The sequence below is a fragment of the Canis lupus genome, chromosome 8 (assembly GCF_011100685.1).
Source record: "Canis lupus familiaris isolate Mischka breed German Shepherd chromosome 8, alternate assembly UU_Cfam_GSD_1.0, whole genome shotgun sequence".
Lineage (NCBI taxonomy): Eukaryota > Metazoa > Chordata > Mammalia > Carnivora > Canidae > Canis > Canis lupus.
Window position 1 is genome coordinate 43,342,985 of NC_049229.1, and position 19,229 is coordinate 43,362,213.

The 19,229-nt window shown below is 41.6% G+C and overlaps 1 protein-coding gene across 2 annotated transcripts in view; it reads left to right on the plus strand.

Moving 5' to 3' along the window:
* Nucleotides 1-18,858, plus strand: part of EXD2 (exonuclease 3'-5' domain containing 2) — a 55,437-nt gene extending 36,579 nt beyond the window's left edge. For both annotated transcript variants that reach the window (XM_038545058.1, XM_038545059.1), the window contains 5 exons: nucleotides 4,290-4,621; nucleotides 5,627-5,733; nucleotides 5,973-6,108; nucleotides 12,054-12,410; nucleotides 15,693-18,858. In XM_038545058.1, the coding sequence (XP_038400986.1) occupies nucleotides 4,290-4,621; nucleotides 5,627-5,733; nucleotides 5,973-6,108; nucleotides 12,054-12,410; nucleotides 15,693-15,909 (1,149 nt within the window). In that variant the 3' untranslated portion in view covers nucleotides 15,910-18,858. The remainder of the gene's footprint in view (nucleotides 1-4,289; nucleotides 4,622-5,626; nucleotides 5,734-5,972; nucleotides 6,109-12,053; nucleotides 12,411-15,692) is intronic.
* The last annotated feature ends 371 nt before the right edge of the window (nucleotides 18,859-19,229 follow it).

The window sequence follows — 19,229 nt, forward strand, 5'->3', positions numbered from 1 at the left end:
TGTAGTACAACTTGAAATCTGGCATTGTGATGCCCCCAGCTCTGGTTTTCTTTTTCAATATTCCCCTGGATGTTCGGGGTTTTTTCTGATTCCACTCAAATCTTAAGATGATTTGTTCCAACTCTCTGAAGAAAGTCCATGGCATTTTGATAGGGTTTGCATTAAATGTGTAAATTGCCCTGGGTAACATTGACATCTTCACAATATTAATTCTTCCAATCCATGAGCATGGAATATTTTTCCATCTCTTTGTGTCTTCCTCGATTTCTTTCAGAAGTGTTCTGTATTTTTTAGGGTATAGATCCTTTACCTCTTTGGTTACGTTTATTCCTAGGTATCTTATGCTTTTGGGTGCAATTGTAAATGGGATTGACTCCTTAATTTCTCTTTCTTCAGTTTCATTGTTAGTGTATAGAAATGCCACTGATTTCTGGGCATTGATTTTGTATCCTGCCACGCTGCCAAATTGCTGTATGAGTTCTGGCAATCTTGGGGTGGAGTCTTTTGGGTTTTCTATGTACAGTGTCATGTCATCTGCAAAGAGGGAGAGTTTGACTTCTTCTTTGCCAATTTGAATGCCTTTTATTTCTTTTTGTTGTCTGATTGCGGAGGATAGGACTTCTAGTATTATGTTGAATAACAGTGGTGAGAGTGGACATCCTTGTCGTGTTCCTGATCTTAGGAGAAATAGCCAGGGCTTTTGGACCAGTGAGCTTTATTATCAGTTCCTATAGATATAGTCACATGTCAGTAACTGAAACTCTTTTTTCTCAGGCTACTCAGTTTCTCCAGAGATGAATCATCTAGTCTTCTACCCAAGAGGTATAAGCCCCTCTGCTTATATTCCAGTTGTTGAGTAGGGAAAGGTATTGGTAGTTTCACCAATCCATTATGTAGACTTTCCCATAATCCCTTTCTCAGATGACACTTTGCCCCCACCCTCCGCCAGGCCTGGTATTACTAGACCCATATCCTCTGTTATCCATTATATCACTTAAACTTTACTCTTTGGGGGGTTGGAGGAGTTATTGCCCGCCCTGTGGTATAAAGGAGGAGATCTAGATCTCTAAGTATTCCTTAGGGAGGCTTTCACTTTATTTTCTTGTTTTCACCCCTACTTGTACTCTAACTTTCCTTATGCTTTGCTATTCTCTGTGGCTCAAAGTAACTTGATTCTTGGATTTTTGATTTACCACCCCCATAGGCCTAGATTTTAGCCTTCTCTTGTTTGCCGAGTTGGTTACCACTTGTTCATCCTTCCAAAATGTTGTTATTGGAAAGATTTAGCTGCTATCTTCAGGTTAACATTATCCTATGAGAGAGTTTTGGGAGTCAGATTATCTGAATTTGTTTTCTGCAGCTATTTCTGACTTTCTGTGACTCTGAGTAAGTCACTTCTTTGTGCCTTGGTTCCTTTCTTTTTTCTTTTTCTTTTTTTTTTAACAGCTTTATTGAGATATTACTCACAATAAATTTCAGATATTTGAAGTATACAAATTAGGGTACCTCAGTGGTCTAGTAGTTAGAGCATAAGACTCTTGATCTCAGGGTCATGAGTTCAAGCCCCATGTTGGGCATGGAGCCTACTTAAAAAAATAATAAATAGGGACACCTGGGTGGCTCAGCAGGTGAGTGTCTGCCTTCAATTCAGGGCGTGATCCTGGTCCAGGGATTGAGTCCTGCATCAGGCTCCCTGCGAGGAGCCTGCTTCTCCCTCTGTCTACCTCTCTGCCTCTCTCTCTTTGTCTCTCATGAATAAATAAATAAAATCTTTAAAAAATAAAATAAAAAAATGTACAAATCCATGGATTTTAGTATTTTTATAGAGTTGTGCAACCATAACCACAATCTAATATTAGAACATTTTTATCACCCCAAAAAGAAACTCCATACTGATTAGCAGTCACTTCCCATCCAGCTCCTGCCCACAGCACCCTAACAGTAGGCAACCACTAATCTACCTTTTGTCTTTATAGATTTGTCTATTTTGGACATTTCATATAAATGGAATCATACAATATATGATCTTTTGTGATTGGCTGTTTCACATATTTTTATGGTTCATTCATGTGGCAACATTTATTGGTACTTCATTTCTTCGTATTGCAATGCAATACTCCATTGTATGGATATACTGCCTTTATCAATTGGTGGCGATTTGGATGGTCTTCATTTTTTCATTGTTATGAAAAATGCCACTGTGAATATTTGTGTATAAAATATTGTGTGGACATATGTCATATGTTTTTACTTAGCTTGGATATATACTTAGGACTGGGTCATAAATTTTATGTTTAACTATTTGAAGAACTGCCAGATTGTTTTTTGCTAAGTAGCTGCACCATTTTATGCTCACCAACAATGTATGAAGGTTCCAATTTCCCACATCCTCACCAATGCTTGTTTATTGTCTGTCTTCTTGATTAGAGCCATCCTAGTAGGTATGAAGTTGTATTTCATTATGATGCTGAACATCTTGTCAAGTGCTTGTTTGCTACTTGTATATTTTCTTTGGAGAAATATCTATTCAAATCCTTTGCTCATATTTAAACTGTTTGTCTTTATATTCAATTTTAAGAGTTCTTAATGTATTTTGGAGACTAGTCTCTTATTAGATATATAATGTTTAAAAAAAAAGATATATACTGTGTAAATAGTTCTTCCCATTCTTGGGGTGGTCTTTTCACTTACTTGAGGAGGCCATCATTTGAAACCAAAAAGGTTTTATATTGAAGAGATCCAATTATCTGTTTTTTTTTTGTCTTGTCACTTATCATTTTGGTGTTGTATTCAAGAAATCATTGCCTACCCCAAGGTAATGAACATTTACTCCTGTTTTCTTCTACAGGTCTTAGGTTTTAGCTCTTAAATTTAGGTTTATGATCCATTTTGAGTTAATTTTTGTATATGATGCAAGGTAGGGATCCAACTTTATTCTTTACATGTGGTCATCCAGTTGTCTCAACACCATTTGTTGAAAGTGCCTTGGTTTCCTTATCATTTGTAAATAGTTTGTTAAAAAATACTTTAAACTCTTCATATTCAAGCACATTCTTCCTGTGGGAGACAACCTGCTGATAGATGTGTAGATTGTTGAGTCTAGATGGAAAATTTTATCCAAACCTGTTTTATTCTAAAAGCATAAAAAATCCTTCCTAATAGTTTATTTACCAGGCTGGGTTATTAAACGTGAATTAAGAGAATTTTAAAGTCTTTACTCCCTTTATTGGGAAAAGCTATTAATGATAGTTTTGGCTACTTTTATTTATGACCAGCTTTCCTGTCACCAGTTGCTTGGGAGAATGATTTATCATTATTAAATAAATAAATTCCAGAGATGAGCTCTTGTGACTTTTGATTTGAGGCCCATGCTTGAAACCTATTTGTTTTGTTTTGTTTTGTTTTTTGAAACCTATTTGTTTTCCATATCTTATTAATAGGTATGGCAGGTTGTTTCTGATTGACAGTCATGCAGTCTTCTCAATAAATCTTGCTTTCAGGTGTTCTAAATGATGACCTAGTTGAAGTTCATGTACTAGTTGTCAGACTTGTGACTCACCCAAATTTGAGAAAAATCTGTCCATCAGGTTTGGTAACAGATAGAAAAAAATATACTGATTTTTTTTAAAGATATTATTTATTTATTCATGAGAGACATGGAGAGGGAGAGGCAGAGACACAGGCAGAGGGAGAAGCAGGCTCCATGCCGGGAGCCCGATGTGGGACTTGATCCCAGATCTCCAGGATCAGGCCCTGGGCTGAAGGCAGCACTAAACTGCTGAGCCACCCAGGCGTCCCAAATTCACTTATTTCTAAAGTTTAGGATTTTTGAGCATTCAGAATAAGTCATTATTTTAGCTATTTTCATTAAAAATAGAAAAGAAATGGGGCAGCCCGGGTGGCTCAGTGGTTTAGCGCCACTTTCAGCCCAGGGCGTGATCCTGGAGACCCAGGATCTTGTCCCACATCAGGCTCCCTGCATGGAGCCTTCTTCTCCCTCTGCCTGTGTCTCTGTGTGTGTGTGTGTGTGTCTCTCATGAATAAATAAATAAAAATAAAATTTTTTTTAAAATAGAGAAGAAACATGAAGATTCATTATAATATTCAGTTTACTTTCGTATAATGTGAATTATCTCATCATAAAAGGTTTTTTGAGAAGGACATGGTGCTTAGGGTACTGCACATCTTGAATTAGGATCCTAATGGTTGTCTGCATCTTTGTGATTGACTTGGAAATTGCTCTCTGGTTTGCCTTCCAGATTCCACTGATCTCTGACTTTTCTCTTCAGGTGATTTATGCTGCCAGGGATGCCCAGATTTCAGTGGCTCTCTTTCTCCATCTTCTTGGATACCCTTTCTCTAGGAATTCAACTCTAGATGGATACAATGACCATATTGGCTGGAGAAAAGTCTTGGAGAAATGCCAAGATATGGTAGACATCCCATTCCGAAGCAAAGGAATCAGCCGACTGAGGGAAGAGTTTAATGGGGAAGCTGCAGAAGCTCAGCAGAAACCAAGAAATAAGAAGTCTAAGATGGATGGAACGATGCTAGGCAACCACCAAGGGAGAGACCCCAGAAGGCATAAAAGAAAGCCCCTGGGGGTGGGCTATTCAGCCAGGTAACTGAGTTCTCTGGCAGAGAGAGACTCAGGGCCCAGCCTCCAGCAAAAGGGTGCTCATCTTGAATCTGGGGAGAAAGTTGTGTGATAGGGTAGCAGAGGTGCTCCAGAAGTTAATATTTTTTTCCAGGGGTTAATTTTATTTTTCCTTTCCTTCAAGAACATTTAGTGCTATCCTTTGATCTATTTGTGTATTTTCCTCCTTTCCTCCTTCTTTTACTTTTTAATCTTTAGAATTGAGTGGAAATAAGGAGAGCTTAACCTAGTTTTGTCACTGATCCTGATATGACCCAGGCCCTAACTTCTCCAGTTATAAATGAGGGTACAATTATTACCCCTTGTTTGCTCAGGATAGCTGTTAAAATTAATAACATGAATTGCCTCATACATTTCAGGAGAAATGCATCATCTGATTTCCTGTTCATTTGGTATTTGATTATTTAGAAAGACATCCAGCTCTAAGCCAGTATCATTCTCTAACCAGTGAGAGTTTTTCCACACAACTTATGCCTGTGTTGCAGAAAGATGACTAATAAGTAGTTTGGAGTGGAAGTTTGGTCCCTGTAGCAGGGTGCCTTTAGGAATTAGATGATTAAATTGAAGCAAGTATTGCGTATGAGCCAGAAATAAACCCATGTGGCCCTCATTACTTTAGCTTGAAGTTCTCTAATTTTAATTTACTTTGTTTAACCCAATGATTACTCTAGAGCAGTTTTCTTGGTGCTGTGCTCCTATTCACTTTCACAACAGAGCTGTGTATATACTACCCAACTCACTCCTTGTTACATATATATAAACTACCTAAATGAATTCATTTTTAGTTCCTAGCCTCATACAGATGGAGGAACAAACATCGTTTTTTGCTTTATTTTTTTTTTCCATCAATGTAATGTTTGAGCCGAGGGTTGAGAATAGCTGGAGTCACTCAGACAACGTGGGAAAGCAACTGATACCTTGACCCATAGTTAGCTTCTAGTTTTAGATTAATCTCTCCTTTTCCTGCAGAAAATCACCCCTCTATGACAACTGCTTCCTCCATGCTCCTGATGGACAGCCCCTCTGCACTTGTGACCGAAGGAAAGCTCAGTGGTACCTGGACAAAGGCATTGGAGGTGTGAGACTCCCCTGTCCTGTTCCATCTACATTTAGCTGCATGTGGGCACAGGCAGGGGAGAGAGCCAAGGGGTAGAGAGGGATAGAAGAAGGCAGAGAGACCCTGAGACTAGTGGGACATGGCTATTCAAAATCCAGAAATCTGGGTCTCTGCCAGGACACCCAGGGAACATTTCAGGTAGGGCTTCTTTCCTGAGGGAGCGGTGGGTAAACACTGATCTTTAATCTTTTCTCTAAGAGCTGGTGAGTGAGGAGCCTTTTGTGGTCAAGCTACAGTTTGAACCTGCAGGAAGACCCGAATCTCCAGGAGACTATTACTTGATGGTTAAGGAGAACCTGTGTGTAGTCTGTGGCAAGAAGGACTCATACATTCGGTGAGTGTGGAGTTGGGCCACACAGATTCTCTGCCTCTGATGGAAACTGCCTTAGTAGCTACATGTGGAGCCCTCAGGGGCCTTGGTTGAATCTGCCCACTTCGGCTGAGACACTTGTCCCCACGGGTCATCCCAGTTTTCCTGAGAACTTTTGCCCTCTGTGTGGTCCTGCTATAGTGCCCCCCACCTATCCTGAGCCCCATTCTTGGTTTCAAGAAGGCAACACCCTTCTCAGTAACAGTTTGCTATAAGGAGAGCGGTTCCCCTTTGCTCATGAATGACTATTCATTCAGAAGTGACCTATTCCCTTCAGAAGCTACCTTTCTCTGTGCATCCTTATAATCCTCCCTGGAGTGGCTCACAGCTTTCTGAGCCTTGATACTGTTCGTGGAGTACATGCATACCTAGGCATACCTCAGAGAGACTGCAGGTCTGATTCCAGACTACCATAATAAAGCAAATACCGCAATAAAGTGAGTGTGTCGGGGCACCTGGCTGACTTGGTGGAGCATGGGACTCTTGATCTTGGAGTTGTAAGCTCGAAGCCCTTGTTAGATGTAGAGATTGCTTAAGTATAAAATCTTTAGGGATGCCTGGGTGGCTCAGTTTGTTCAGTGGCCAACTCTTGATTTCAGCTTAGGACATGATCTAGGCATTGTGAGATTAAGCTGGATTGGGCATCATGCTAGGCATGGAGCCTTCTTTCTTTTTTTTTTTTTTTTTTTAGCATGGAGCCTTCTTTTTTTTTAAATTTTTATTTATTTATGATAGTCACACACAGAGAGAGAGAGAGAGAGAGAGAGAGGCAGAGACACAGGCAGAGGGAGAAGCAGGCTCCATGCACCGGGAGCCCGACGTGGGATTCGATCCTGGGTCTCCAGGATCGCGCCCTGGGCCAAAGGCAGGCGCTAAACCGCTGCGCCACCCAGGGATCCCAGCATGGAGCCTTCTTACGATTCTCTTTCTCCTTCTCCCTCTACTCATCCCCACACACACTCTATCTCTTTCTTTGTAAATAAATAAATACATAAATACATAAATAAAATCTTTTATAAAAAGTGATTCAAATGAATTATTTGTGTTTCCCAGTGAATATAATAATGCTTATGCTATACTGTACACTGTTGTGCTATAATGTTATATCTAAAAAACAATGTCTTTAATTTAAAAATATTACTGGGGTACCTGGGTGGCTCAGTTAAGTGACTGACTCTTGATTTTGGCTCAGGTCATGATCTCAGGGTTGTGAGATCCAGCTTGAGCTTCTCTCTCCCTCTCCCTCTGCCCCTTACCCCCTGCTCACTCTCTCTAAAAAACAAAAAGCAAAAACAAAAACAAACCTTTATTGCTAGGGCACTTGGCTGGCTCAGTCAGTAGAACATGTGTCTCTCTTTTTTTTTTAATTTATTTATGATAGTCACACAGAGAGAGAGAGAGAGAGAGAGAGGCAGAGACACAGGCAGAGGGAGAAGCAGGCTCCATGTACTGGGAGCCCGACGTGGGACTCGATCCCGGATCTCCAGGATTGCACCCCGGGCCAAAGGCAGGCGCCAAACCGCTGCGCCACCCAGGGATCCCAGAACATGTGACTCTTGATCTTGGGGTCCTGAGTTCGAGCTCCATGCTGGGTGTAGAGATTACTTTAAAAATAAATGAATAGGGATCCCTGGGTGGCGCAGCGGTTTGGCGCCTGCCTTTGGCCCAGGGCGCGATCCTGGAGACCCGGGATCGAATCCCACGTCGGGCTCCCGGTGCATGGAGCCTGCTTCTCCCTCTGCCTGTGTCTCTGCCTCTCTCTCTCTCTGTGACTATCATAAATGAATTTAAAAAAAAAAAATTAAAAATAAATGAATAAATAAATAAAAATACTCTATTGCTAAAAAATGCTAACCATCATCCGAGCTTTCAGTGAGTCATAATCTTTTGCTGGGGAGGGTATTTCCATGATGTTGATGGCTGCTGACTGATCAGGGTGGTGGCTGTGGCAGTTTCTTAAAATAGGACAAACAACGAAGTTTGCTGCATCAATTAACTCTTCCTTCATGAAGAATTTCTCTATAGCACATGATGCTGATTGATAGCATTTTACCCACAGCAGAAATTCTTCCAAAATGGAATTAGTCCTCTCAGATTTTACCACTGCCTCGTCAACCAAGTTTTTTATGTAATATTTTAAATCCTTTGTTGTCATTTCAGCAATCTTCCCAGCATCCTCACCCAGGAGTAGATCCCATCTCAAGAAACCTCTTTGCTCATTCACAAGAAGCAACTCCTCATCCTTCTAAGTTTTATCATGAGATCAGACAATTGCAGTAACTCAGTCCCATCTTCATGCTCCACTTCTAATTCCAGTTCTCTTGCCGTTTCCACCACATCTGCAGTTACATCCTCCACTGAAGTCTCAAACCCCTCAAAGTCATCCATGAGGGGTGGAATCACCTTTTTCCAGACTCTTGTTAATTAATGTTGGTATTTTGACCTCTTCCCATGAATCATGAATGTTCTTAATGGCATGTAGAATGGTGAATCCTTTCTAGAAGGATTTCTTTTTTTTTTTTTTAAGATTTATTTATTTATTGATGAGACACACAGAGAGAGGCACAGACACAGGCAGAGGAAGAAGCAGTCTCCATGCAGAGAGCTGATGTGGGACTCAATCCCGGGTCTCCAGGATCACACCCTGGACTGAAGGCAGTGCTAAACCACTGAGCCACCCGGGCTGCCCTCCAGAAGGTTTTCAATTAACTTTGCCCAGATCTGTTAGAGGAATCTCTGTCTATGGTAGCTAGAGCCTTATGAAATATAGCTTGAATAATAAGACTTAAAATTCAAAATTACTCCTTGACCCACGGGGTGCAGAATGGATGTCGTGTTAGCCGCCCTGAAAGCAACAAAATCTCTTTGTACATCTCGGTCAGAGGCCTTGGGTGACCAGATACACTATAAATGAGCAGTAATATTTTTTTTTAATTTATTTTTTTATTGGTGTTCAATTTACTAACATACAGAATAACACCCAGTGCCCGTCACCCATTCACTCCCACCCCCCGCCCTCCTCCCCTTCTACCACCCCTAGTTCGTTTCCCAGAGTTAGCAGTCTTTACGTTCTGTCTCCCTTTCTGATATTTCCCACACATTTCTTCTCCCTTCCCTTATTTTCCCTTTCACTATTATTTATATTCCCCAAATGAATGAGAACATATAATGTTTGTCCTTCTCTGACTGACTTACTTCACTCAGCTAATATTTTTTTGTTTGTTTGTTTATTTAAAGATTTTATTTATTTATTCATGAGAGACACAGAGAGAGGCAGAGACATAGGCAGAGGGAGAAGCAGGCTCCCTGCAGGGAGCCCGATGCAGGACTCGATCCCAGAACCCCGGGATCACAACCTGAGCTGAAGGCAGATACTCAACCACTGAGCCACCCAGGTGCCCCTTTATTTTATTTTTAAAAGATTTTATTTATATATTAGAGCACAGAGCATGAAGTGAGGGGACAGGCATAGGAAGAGGGGGAAGCAGACTCCCCACTGAGCAAGGAGCCCGATGTGGGGCTCAATCCCAGGACCCTGAGTTCATGACCTGAGCTGAAGGCAGACAGTTAACCAACCAAGCCTCCCAGGTGCCCTGAGCAGTAATATTTTAAAAGGATTCATTTTTTTCCTGAGCAGTAGTTTCAACAGTGGGCTTACAATATTTAGTAAATCCTGTTGTAAACAGATATGCTGTCATCCAGGCTTTGTCATTTTCATTTATAGAGCCCAGGCAGAGTAGATGTAGCATAATTCTGAAGGGCTGTGGGATTTTTGGAATGGTCCATGAGCTTTGGCTTCAGCTTAAAGTCAGCAACTGCGTTAGTCCCAAACGAAGAGAGTCAGCTTGGATTTTAAAGTTTGAAGCCAAGCATTGACTTGTCCTCTTTAGCTATGAAAATCCTAGATGGCATCTTTTTCGGATAGAAGGCTGTTTCATTCACAGTGAAAATCTGTTAAGTGTAGCCACCTTCATTAATGATCTTAGCTAGATCTTCAGTATAACTCACTGCAACTTCTACTTCAGCACTTGGGGCTTCATCTTGCACTTTGATGTTATGTTATGTAGACAGCTTCTTTCCTTTTTTTTTTTTTTAAGATTTTATTTATTTATTCATAGACACAGAGGGAGAGAGGCAGAGACACAGAGAGAGGGAGAAGCAGGCTCCACACAGGGAGCCCAACGTGGGACTTGATCCCGGGTCTCCAGGATCACACCCCAGGCTGCAGGCGGCGCTAAACCGCTGTGCCACCAGGGCCGCCCGACAGCTTCTTTCCTTAAACCTCATGAACCAACCCCTTGCTAGCTTCAGACTTTTCTTCTGCACCTTCCTCACCTGTCTCAGCCTTACAGAATTGAAGAGAGTTAGGACCTTGCTCTGGATTAGGCTTTGGCTTATAACCCTATGGCTGTTTTGATCTTCTGTCCATACCACTAACCTTTTTCCAGATCAGCAGTGAGGCTGTTTTATTTACATAGCATTCATGTGTTCACTAGAGCAGCACTTTTAATTTCTTTCAAGAACTTCTGTGCATTTACAACTTGGCTAACTGGAGCAGAAGCCCTAGCTTTTGGCCTGTCTTGGCATTCCACATGTCTTCCTCACTAAGAGTAATCATTTTTAGCTTTTGATTTAAAGGGGGAGACATGCCACTCTTCCTTTCACTTGAACAAATAGCGGTCACTATATGGTTATTAATTGGCCTGATGTCAATATCGTTGCATCTCAAGGAATAGGGAGGCAGGCCCCAGGAGAGGGGAATGATAAGGCAGTCAGAAAACACACATTTCTCTACTGAGTTCACTTTCTTAGTGGATATGGTTTATGGCCTCCCAAAACAATTACTATAGTGACACCTATGATAGTGATCACAAATCAGCATAACAAATATTATAATAATAAAAGTTTGGAATGTTGTGAGAAGTACCAAAATGTGACACCAAGATGCAAAGTGAACAAATGCTGTTGGAAAAAAAAATGGGGCCACTAGCCTTGCTTGATGCAGGGTTGCCACAAACTTTCAATTTGTAAAAAATGCAATATCTACAAAATACAGTAAAATGAGGTATGCCTGTATTTGGATGACCTGAAGGCACTGTACTCCCCGGCTTCAGTGGAGTAACTCACTTTCCTACTCTCCTCTTACAAAGTGAGACAAATAATTGTTGCTGCCAAGAGATTTTCCCTGAGAGCTCTGTTCTCCTTAGAAAATAATGATGGGTCTTGATGATGGGATGCCTGGGTGGCTCAGCGGTTGAGCATCTGCCTTTGGCTCAGGGTGTGATCCCAGGATGCGGGATCGAGTTCTGCATCAGGCTCTCTGTGAGGAGCCTGCTTCTCCCTCTGCCTGTGTCTCTGCCTCTCTTTCTGTGTCTCTCATGAGTAAATAAATCTTTAAAACAAAACAAAACAAAATAACGATGGGTCTTGGTGAGCCACAGAAATAGTCTGAGTAAGGAGTTCCTCAGATTGAGGAAATCGGCTTTTTTTAACTCACCAGGCTTCCAAAATTTCAGGAGTAGAGGTTACCTGCTACATGCTTTGAGAGAGTTATTTTCCAGACGTTAAAAGTTCTTATAATTTTTTTCATTTCTCTGATACTTTTCCTTCTGGGAGTATAGTGTTTGCAAAGGTTGACAGCCTCTCCCTGCCCTTGGCCTTCCACTGACTCTTGCTAGCAGGTCGTATGAACTTGCTCCTAGGAGAGAGGAAACTAAGGCACAGCTAGGTAGGTAAGCTGAGAGTGGAAGAGGCAGTATTGCCTTTATGTAATCTCTGTTGGATTGTGGTGTCCAAGACTTCTCAATCCTGTCTAGGCCGAGACGAGAATCCCAGTAGCCTGCCTGCTAGTTCCACCTGTGTTCTGTGTCACATGCTAATGAGCACTGCCTTCTGGTTGGGCTTGGCAGGAAGAATGTGATTCCACATGAGTACCGGAAGCACTTCCCCATTGAGATGAAGGACCACAACTCCCATGATGTGCTGCTGCTCTGTACCTCCTGCCATGCCATCTCTAACTACTATGACAACCACCTGAAGCAGCAGCTGGCCAGGGAGTTCCAGGCCCCCATCGGCTCTGAGGAGGGTCTGCGCCTGCTGGAAGATCCTGAGCGCCGGCAGGTACGGTCTGGGGCCAGGGCCCTGCTCAACGCAGAGAGCCTGCCTGCTCATCGGAAGGAGGAGCTGCTGCAAGCACTCAGAGAATTTTACAACACAGATACAGTCACAGATGAGATGCTTCAAGAGGCTGCCAGCCTGGAGACAAGGTACAGTGTTCAGTTCTGGTCTGAGAAGGGATTGAGGAATAACCTGGTGATGTTAACCCTGACTACTTAGTGACAGTGCTTGCCGGGCAGGTGTGGTGCCTAGCCTCCTGTTATCCCATGGAGCGTCTAAAGGCTTACAGTACCGTGGGGCTGGGATAGAAGAATCTGTTTGGGAATTGCCTTTCCATAGGAGACTTGCCTTCTATCCTAGACCCTTTAGGGTCATATATGCCTAGTCATTTTCATGGTTAGCAGGTGAGTTCAAATGCAGTGTAGTCATGCCTTACAGATTTTATACAGAAGTAAATCCTAAAGTCAACACGGGAAATAAAAATAATACTCAAAAAATACCCTCAAATCTCTGAAGTTGCCCATGAGTATGATGTATGTGGTTTTGTGTCTCTTACCTTATCCAGATATGTGGGACCCGAGACCAGTGGACTCATGTTCACTGTCTAACCTGTACTCAGGGTCCTGGCCCACCGAATGGAATACTGGCTATAGGGGACACCTGGGTGGCTCAGCAGTTGAGCATCTGCCTTTGGCTTAGGGCATGATCCCAGATGCCCGGGATTGAGTCCCACGTCGGGCTCCCTGCATGGAGCCTGCTTCTCCCTCTGCCTGTGTCTCTGCCTCTCTCTCTCTCTTTCTCTCTATCTCTCTCTCTTGTTCTCTTTCTCTCTCTCTCATAAATAAATAAAATCTTAGGGGGAAAAAAAGGAATACTGGCTAGAATTGCTCTTACCATTCAAATAACTTTTCTCCTTTTTCCCTCATTCTTGCTTTTTCTCCTTCCTCATCAGTACAGAGTTGAACTCATGACTCAATTCAGTGTTCCTAAATGAGAAACCTATGGTCCTGAGAAATGACGGAGGTGAAAGGGACTCTGGCCACCTGCTACAGTTTTACTTCCCATTGTCACTTTTCCAATACAGGACTGAAATAATTGCACTGATAAGCTCATAAAACTGTGAGAGCGATGCTGGTTGCCTATATAGTTTTGTCACCAAAAAAATCTTAAAGATAGCAGCAAACATTTATCAAACAAATATTTATTGATATTCTTATCTATTTAACCAAACTAATCAACTTTCTATCAATTGCCTTAATTGGTTCTTATAACAACCCTATGAAATGGGATTTTGATTTTTTACTGGTAACTGCTAGCAATATATCTTGCATTTTTTAAATCTTTCAAAGTTAAAAAAATATTACTAGTGAGTTTTATAACCATTTTATGAGGTTGTAGAATAGATGTTATTTTCTAAGTTTTATGTTAGCTACCCCAAGGCTAAAGTTAAGTGACTTGCCAAGGTCCCATGAGAAATTAATGAGACTGGTTCCTTTAATTAGTTTCTCTATGTTTTTGCTAAAACCACTGAACTTGCCCTTTCAGCCACAGACTTTTCTAACAAATCACCTTGCTGACTGGTACAGAAGGATGCTGGACTAGGATGTCTGGGGCCGAGAAGAACAACTGTTTGGGGGAAGATAGGCAAGTTAGTGAGCTAAGCAGGAGAGTGGCTGTGGATACCCAGAAGGCACTAGCCCTGCTAGAATGGAGGAGGGGTTCTTGGGAGGGAGGGCTGAGTGTGGGTGTGGATGGAAGGAGGAGAACTGATCAATGGGGAAGGACTTCCTAGAGAAGAGAAACTGTTACTCACAGGAAGTGAAAGCATTGTTTGGCTGGCATCAGAGCAGTTTTTAAGGCCTCTCTGCTTGGTTAGGAAGAAGGCAGGGATTCATCTTCACATTAAACAGCCCTAGCTGCACAAAGGAGTATTTCACAGGACCAAAACATGACTTTCATGGATGTGGTTGTATTCTTTTTTTAAAAGTAATTTCTACTAGGTGACGGGCACTGAGGTGGGCACTTGACGGGATGAGCACTGGGTGTTATTCTATATGTTGGCAAATTGAACACCAATAAAAAATAAATTTATTTAAAAAAAAAGTAATTTCTACAGCCAACATGAGGCTTGAGCTTACAACCCCAAAATCAAGAGCTGTATGCTCTGCTAACTAAGTAAGCCAGGTGCCCTGAGATTTTTATTTATTTATTTATTTATCTATCTATCTATTTATTTATTTATTTATTTTATTTTTTTAAGTAATCTCTAGGCCCAACGTGGGGCTTGAACTCATGACACTGCGATCAAGAATCACATGTTCTACTGACTGAGCCAGCCAGGTGCCCCATATTTTTTTATTATTTTTTTAAATTGTAGTGTAGTTGACATATAGTCACACAATGTTATATTTGTTTCAGGTGTACAACAGGAATTCAACAAGTTTATGTGTTGTGCTATGCTCAGCACCAGTGTAGCTCCCATCTGTCCCCACAGAGTGCTATCACAATACCATTAACTGTACAGCCTAAGCCATACGGTTTGGCATTCTTTCTGTGAGAAAGAAGGCACTAAAGAAATGTACCACCTTGCATTTCAAATGTAGGTATTTCAGTGTTTGAAACATTGGAACATGTAGGGTGATTTAATATATATAAATACTGAGTATGATTCAGATGGAATAACTTGAAATAAGGGCGAGCTGGTACCTAAGTAACCCTGGAATAAATAAAAGACCAACATTCTTCACTCATTGTCAGCCAGACAGTACAGCCCCTATAGTGGGGGCTGAGCATTGTGCAGTGGCCTTCCCACAAATATAGCTCAGAATCCCCAAATACTTTCTGTTGCATTGTGTGCAATATGTCCAAACTACTTCTTTTAAAAGGCAGGTGTAGGAAAGATGCTTTAAAAACAAAGTAGGGGCACATGGGTGGTTCAGTCAGTTAAGTGTCTTCCCTCAGCTCAGGTCATGATCCTGGAGTCCTGGGATTGTGCTCCCTGCTCAGTGGGGAGTCTGCTTCTCCTTCTTCCTCTGCCCCTTCTCCCACTCATGCTCTCTTTCTTTCAAATAAATAAATAAAATCTTTTTTAAAAACCCATTAAAGGAACACCTGGGTGGCTCAGCAGTTGGGCATCTGCCTTTGGCTCAAGGCATGATCCCAGGATCTGAGATCAAGTCCCACATTGGGCTCCTTGCAGGAAGCCTGCTTCTCCCTCTGCCTGTATCTCTGCTGCTCTCTCTCTGAGTCTCTCATGAATGAATAAATAAAATCTTAAAAAACAAACAAACATTAAAGCAACCAACCCTTTAGAAGTCTCGCAACTTTCTCATATACCCTTGTATTTGTATTAGCCTGCAGCACCCAGAGCCATCTGTGGGACCATCCTGTGCTAGTCTTCCCTCAGACCCTTTTCCTTTGTGTCTTGCCAGGATTTCCAATGAAAACTACGTTCCTCATGGGCTGAAGGTGGTGCAGTGCCATAGCCAGGGCGGGCTGCGCTCCCTCATGCAGCTGGAGAGCCGCTGGCGCCAGCACTTCCTGGACTCCATGCAGCCCAGGTACCTGCCCCAGCAGTGGTCGGTGGACCACAACCATCAGAAGCTGCTCCGGAAATATGGGGAAGACCTTCCCATCAAGCTGTCGTGATAGCGGCTTTCCTCCCAGGTTAGGACAGCTGGGAAGCTGAGCCAAGGTGGGAAAGTCACCTCTTCCCGTGTCATTAATTGTCAGAGCCTAGTGTCACAACTTGGAATGCTAACCCACGCTGATCCCAGGATGCTTCTGGTGGAGCGAGGCTGTTGCTTCAAGGGGAGCTTATGGTTTTGGATTTTAGTTGGGCAGGGTAAGAATTCTTTTTTGCCTCCTTATTTTATTTTTATGGACAAAAGGGCCTTGACCTCCATTTTACTTTCCTTCTTTTGCTTTCCCTGTGCAGACAGCAAATGAAGGAGTCTCCCTGAAGTAACTTGTTAAGATGCTCAGGTTTTTAATACATTTCTTCCCTGTCTAGTATGTTGGTTTTTCTCAAACAGGGGGAAGTCAAGTATTTTAATCCCATTGGGTTAGGATGGGAGAAAACATGCTTCTAGAGGTTGGAGAGGTGAACAAGGAGTCGGATTCATTTTCCCAGTTCCAGCTCATAATTACAAACTCTTTGGCTCTCCCACAGTTCACCTGGTTGAGATCCATCCCATCTAGGTCACTTCAGTTTATTTCCATACTTGAGAATGCTCCCCTTTTCACGTCCAGGACCAAAGGAGCAACTTCCTGCCATATGCTTCCACCCTAACACTGGAGGAAATCCTTTTCTGGAAATAGGCCTTCTAACTGGGTGGGGCAGAGAGAAGTATAAGCACCGTCTCTCAAGAGAACTTTGATATTTGCTCAGCTTTCCCTTTCATGCTGTTTGTTGTCTGTCTGTTGCAATCCTCCTGTCCAGAAGTACAAGGTTTTTAGCTTAATCCCTTTCTAAGACAAAGATTATCTTCTTTCAGAGTCAATGTCAGGTCCTTTCTGTGTCTATGTTCCATCAAATTTGTAATACTGACCTTTTTTAAACACTTAATTCTCTCTTGGAGTCCATTGGTTTCTCCACCTGCTCTCATGCCTGGGACTCCTAGATTAACTCATATATTTACATGTTCAAAATGGTGGTGTTTCATCTCTTTATAGTAAAGCCACCACTTTGAGCATGAAATCAAGTTATTAGTGATTAGTATTTTTTCTAAACTATGAGAACTTTTTTACTTTACAAGATCGTAGCAAACTTTAAAAAATAATTTTATGACCAGAATCCAACAGTTTTGAAATTGTGCCCAGGTTGGTGATAGTTATTCTAACACTGATAAATAAAACTTCTTCTAAGCACAAAGCTCACTGTAAATGTAAAAACTTTTTTTCTTCACAGCTTTATAAAATTGGTAAATCTTCTTGGAGGAGGAAATATTTATCCTTCAGGTCTGTGCCGTGTGGCAGCGGTATGGTATGCACACAGGTGTACTGTACAGAGCATGCACATAGACATACCATGCACAGATGTACCACACACAGCGTGCGCACAGACATACCGTGTGCATTGTGACTATAGCCCATCAACACATGGTCAGCAGATGGATGTGCACATCTTGCACTTTATTCCTCTGCTCCTTCATTTCCTCTTGTCCTCAACCAGGTATTTCTGGGATCTGAACTAGGAATCCTTGAAAATGAATAGTACCAGCCACCTTGGGGACAGGATGTTCAGTGTGGTAGGTAACTGTGGGGCATGTGCCTCAGTGACAACCCCAGGCTCGAGAGTCCAGAAACAATGGAGATTGATGGGTGGTCCTTAAAGTAGGCAGGCTTGCCACAAGGTGGCACTCACAGATTTTGTTTTATATTCATTCTTGAGAAATAGGGCTTTTATACGTGGTTCCTGAACATAACCGATGACTTATATTTCCAAATTTGTGTAGCTGATTTGGGATCATTTGGATAGGCTTAAAAGAAAAACTTCTTCCTCTGAAACAGGGAGTAGAGTGCCTGCATTCTCTTTCCCTGTGATCCTCATGCTAAGAGGGAAGAAACACAAGGCCATTTAGGTGTAATGGTTGCGGTGGGAAGAAGAAATGGATTTTCCAACAGAGCTTCTTGCAGAGCCCAGTTACAGAGCCAGCAACCACCGTAGAGAAAGAAGCTAGACTGGCACATGAGATTTCTCACCCTTCCCAGAAGTTCCTGTGTAGATTTGACTCTTTGTTCTCTGAGTCAGCCTTTAGCACCCTTTCCGGAAGACTGACAATTGTGATCTCAAATGAGATATTTTAGGACAGGCATATTTTAAAAGAAATGCTTATTGTTTTTTGCTGATAGAAATGTAGTATATGTTCATTAAAGAGGATTAGTCTAAAAAAGGAATAAAAACCATCCATCTTCCCTCTATCTAGAAAAGAGCTAACCTTTGCTGGTATGTCCATGAATCTCTTTTTCAGTATTTAAAAATGCATATAATACAAACAAAATTCAGAGTCCTACATATATACAGCTTAGCATCTTATTTCCTCCCCCTTCACTTAACATGGTACCACAAGTAATTAATTTCCTGTGCCCCTAATCTTTAAAAGTAGATTTCTAGTGGCTCTATAATACTTTAGTTTAAAGTTCATTCCCATACTGTTGAAAATTTTGGTTGTTTCAAATCTTGTTAATATCAGTAATGCTGTGATGAACTATCTTTTATATAAATCTTTGACTGACTATATCTTTGATAACTTACTTAGGATAGGATCCTAGAAATTAGATGAGACAGAGGGGACTCACATTGCTGGAATGAGGAGTACCAATTGATATCACCTTTTAGGAGTATATTTCAGGGAAATGCTTCTCTCTGACCCTCTAGCTCATGTCCCAGTGCATTTGCTGAGCCTCCATGTGAACAGTAGTGAGAGGTCAGTGTCATGGCAAGGGCCTTTCTGTGCCCTGATTGTTGTGTTTTGAGGTTCAGAGTCTTTTCTCTGCTTCCCCTTGTCTCTTACCCTTTATTGGCTTATTTCCTCTTGTAGCCAATGTTTTTTGGAAACACTATTTTAAAAACGTAAAATAAAAGTTACAGATAAATATTTTTGTGTGTACAATACACAAGCAATCAGTGATTTGTTATTCTAAAGTGAACAAGGCACAATATTCAGGGATTTGTTGCTTTTTTAAGAGTGCAGCCATAAGTTACTTATTCTTATCCATGTCACGGATGGAGATCAGATGACAAAATGTGTTCTGTTGAAGTAAAGCCATGTTAATCCCTCACTTTAGACTCTTAGGAACCCAGTAGGCAGAAAGAGCTCTTGTGCAGCTTCCTTTTCTACCTATTATCAGGGGGCCCTAATATTTGACTATAATCTAAATTCTTAGTTTACCGTATTTCTCTGAGTTTTTCATTCGTTTATCCTTTCCTCCTTTTCTTTTTCCTTCATTATGTCTCATTGTCATAG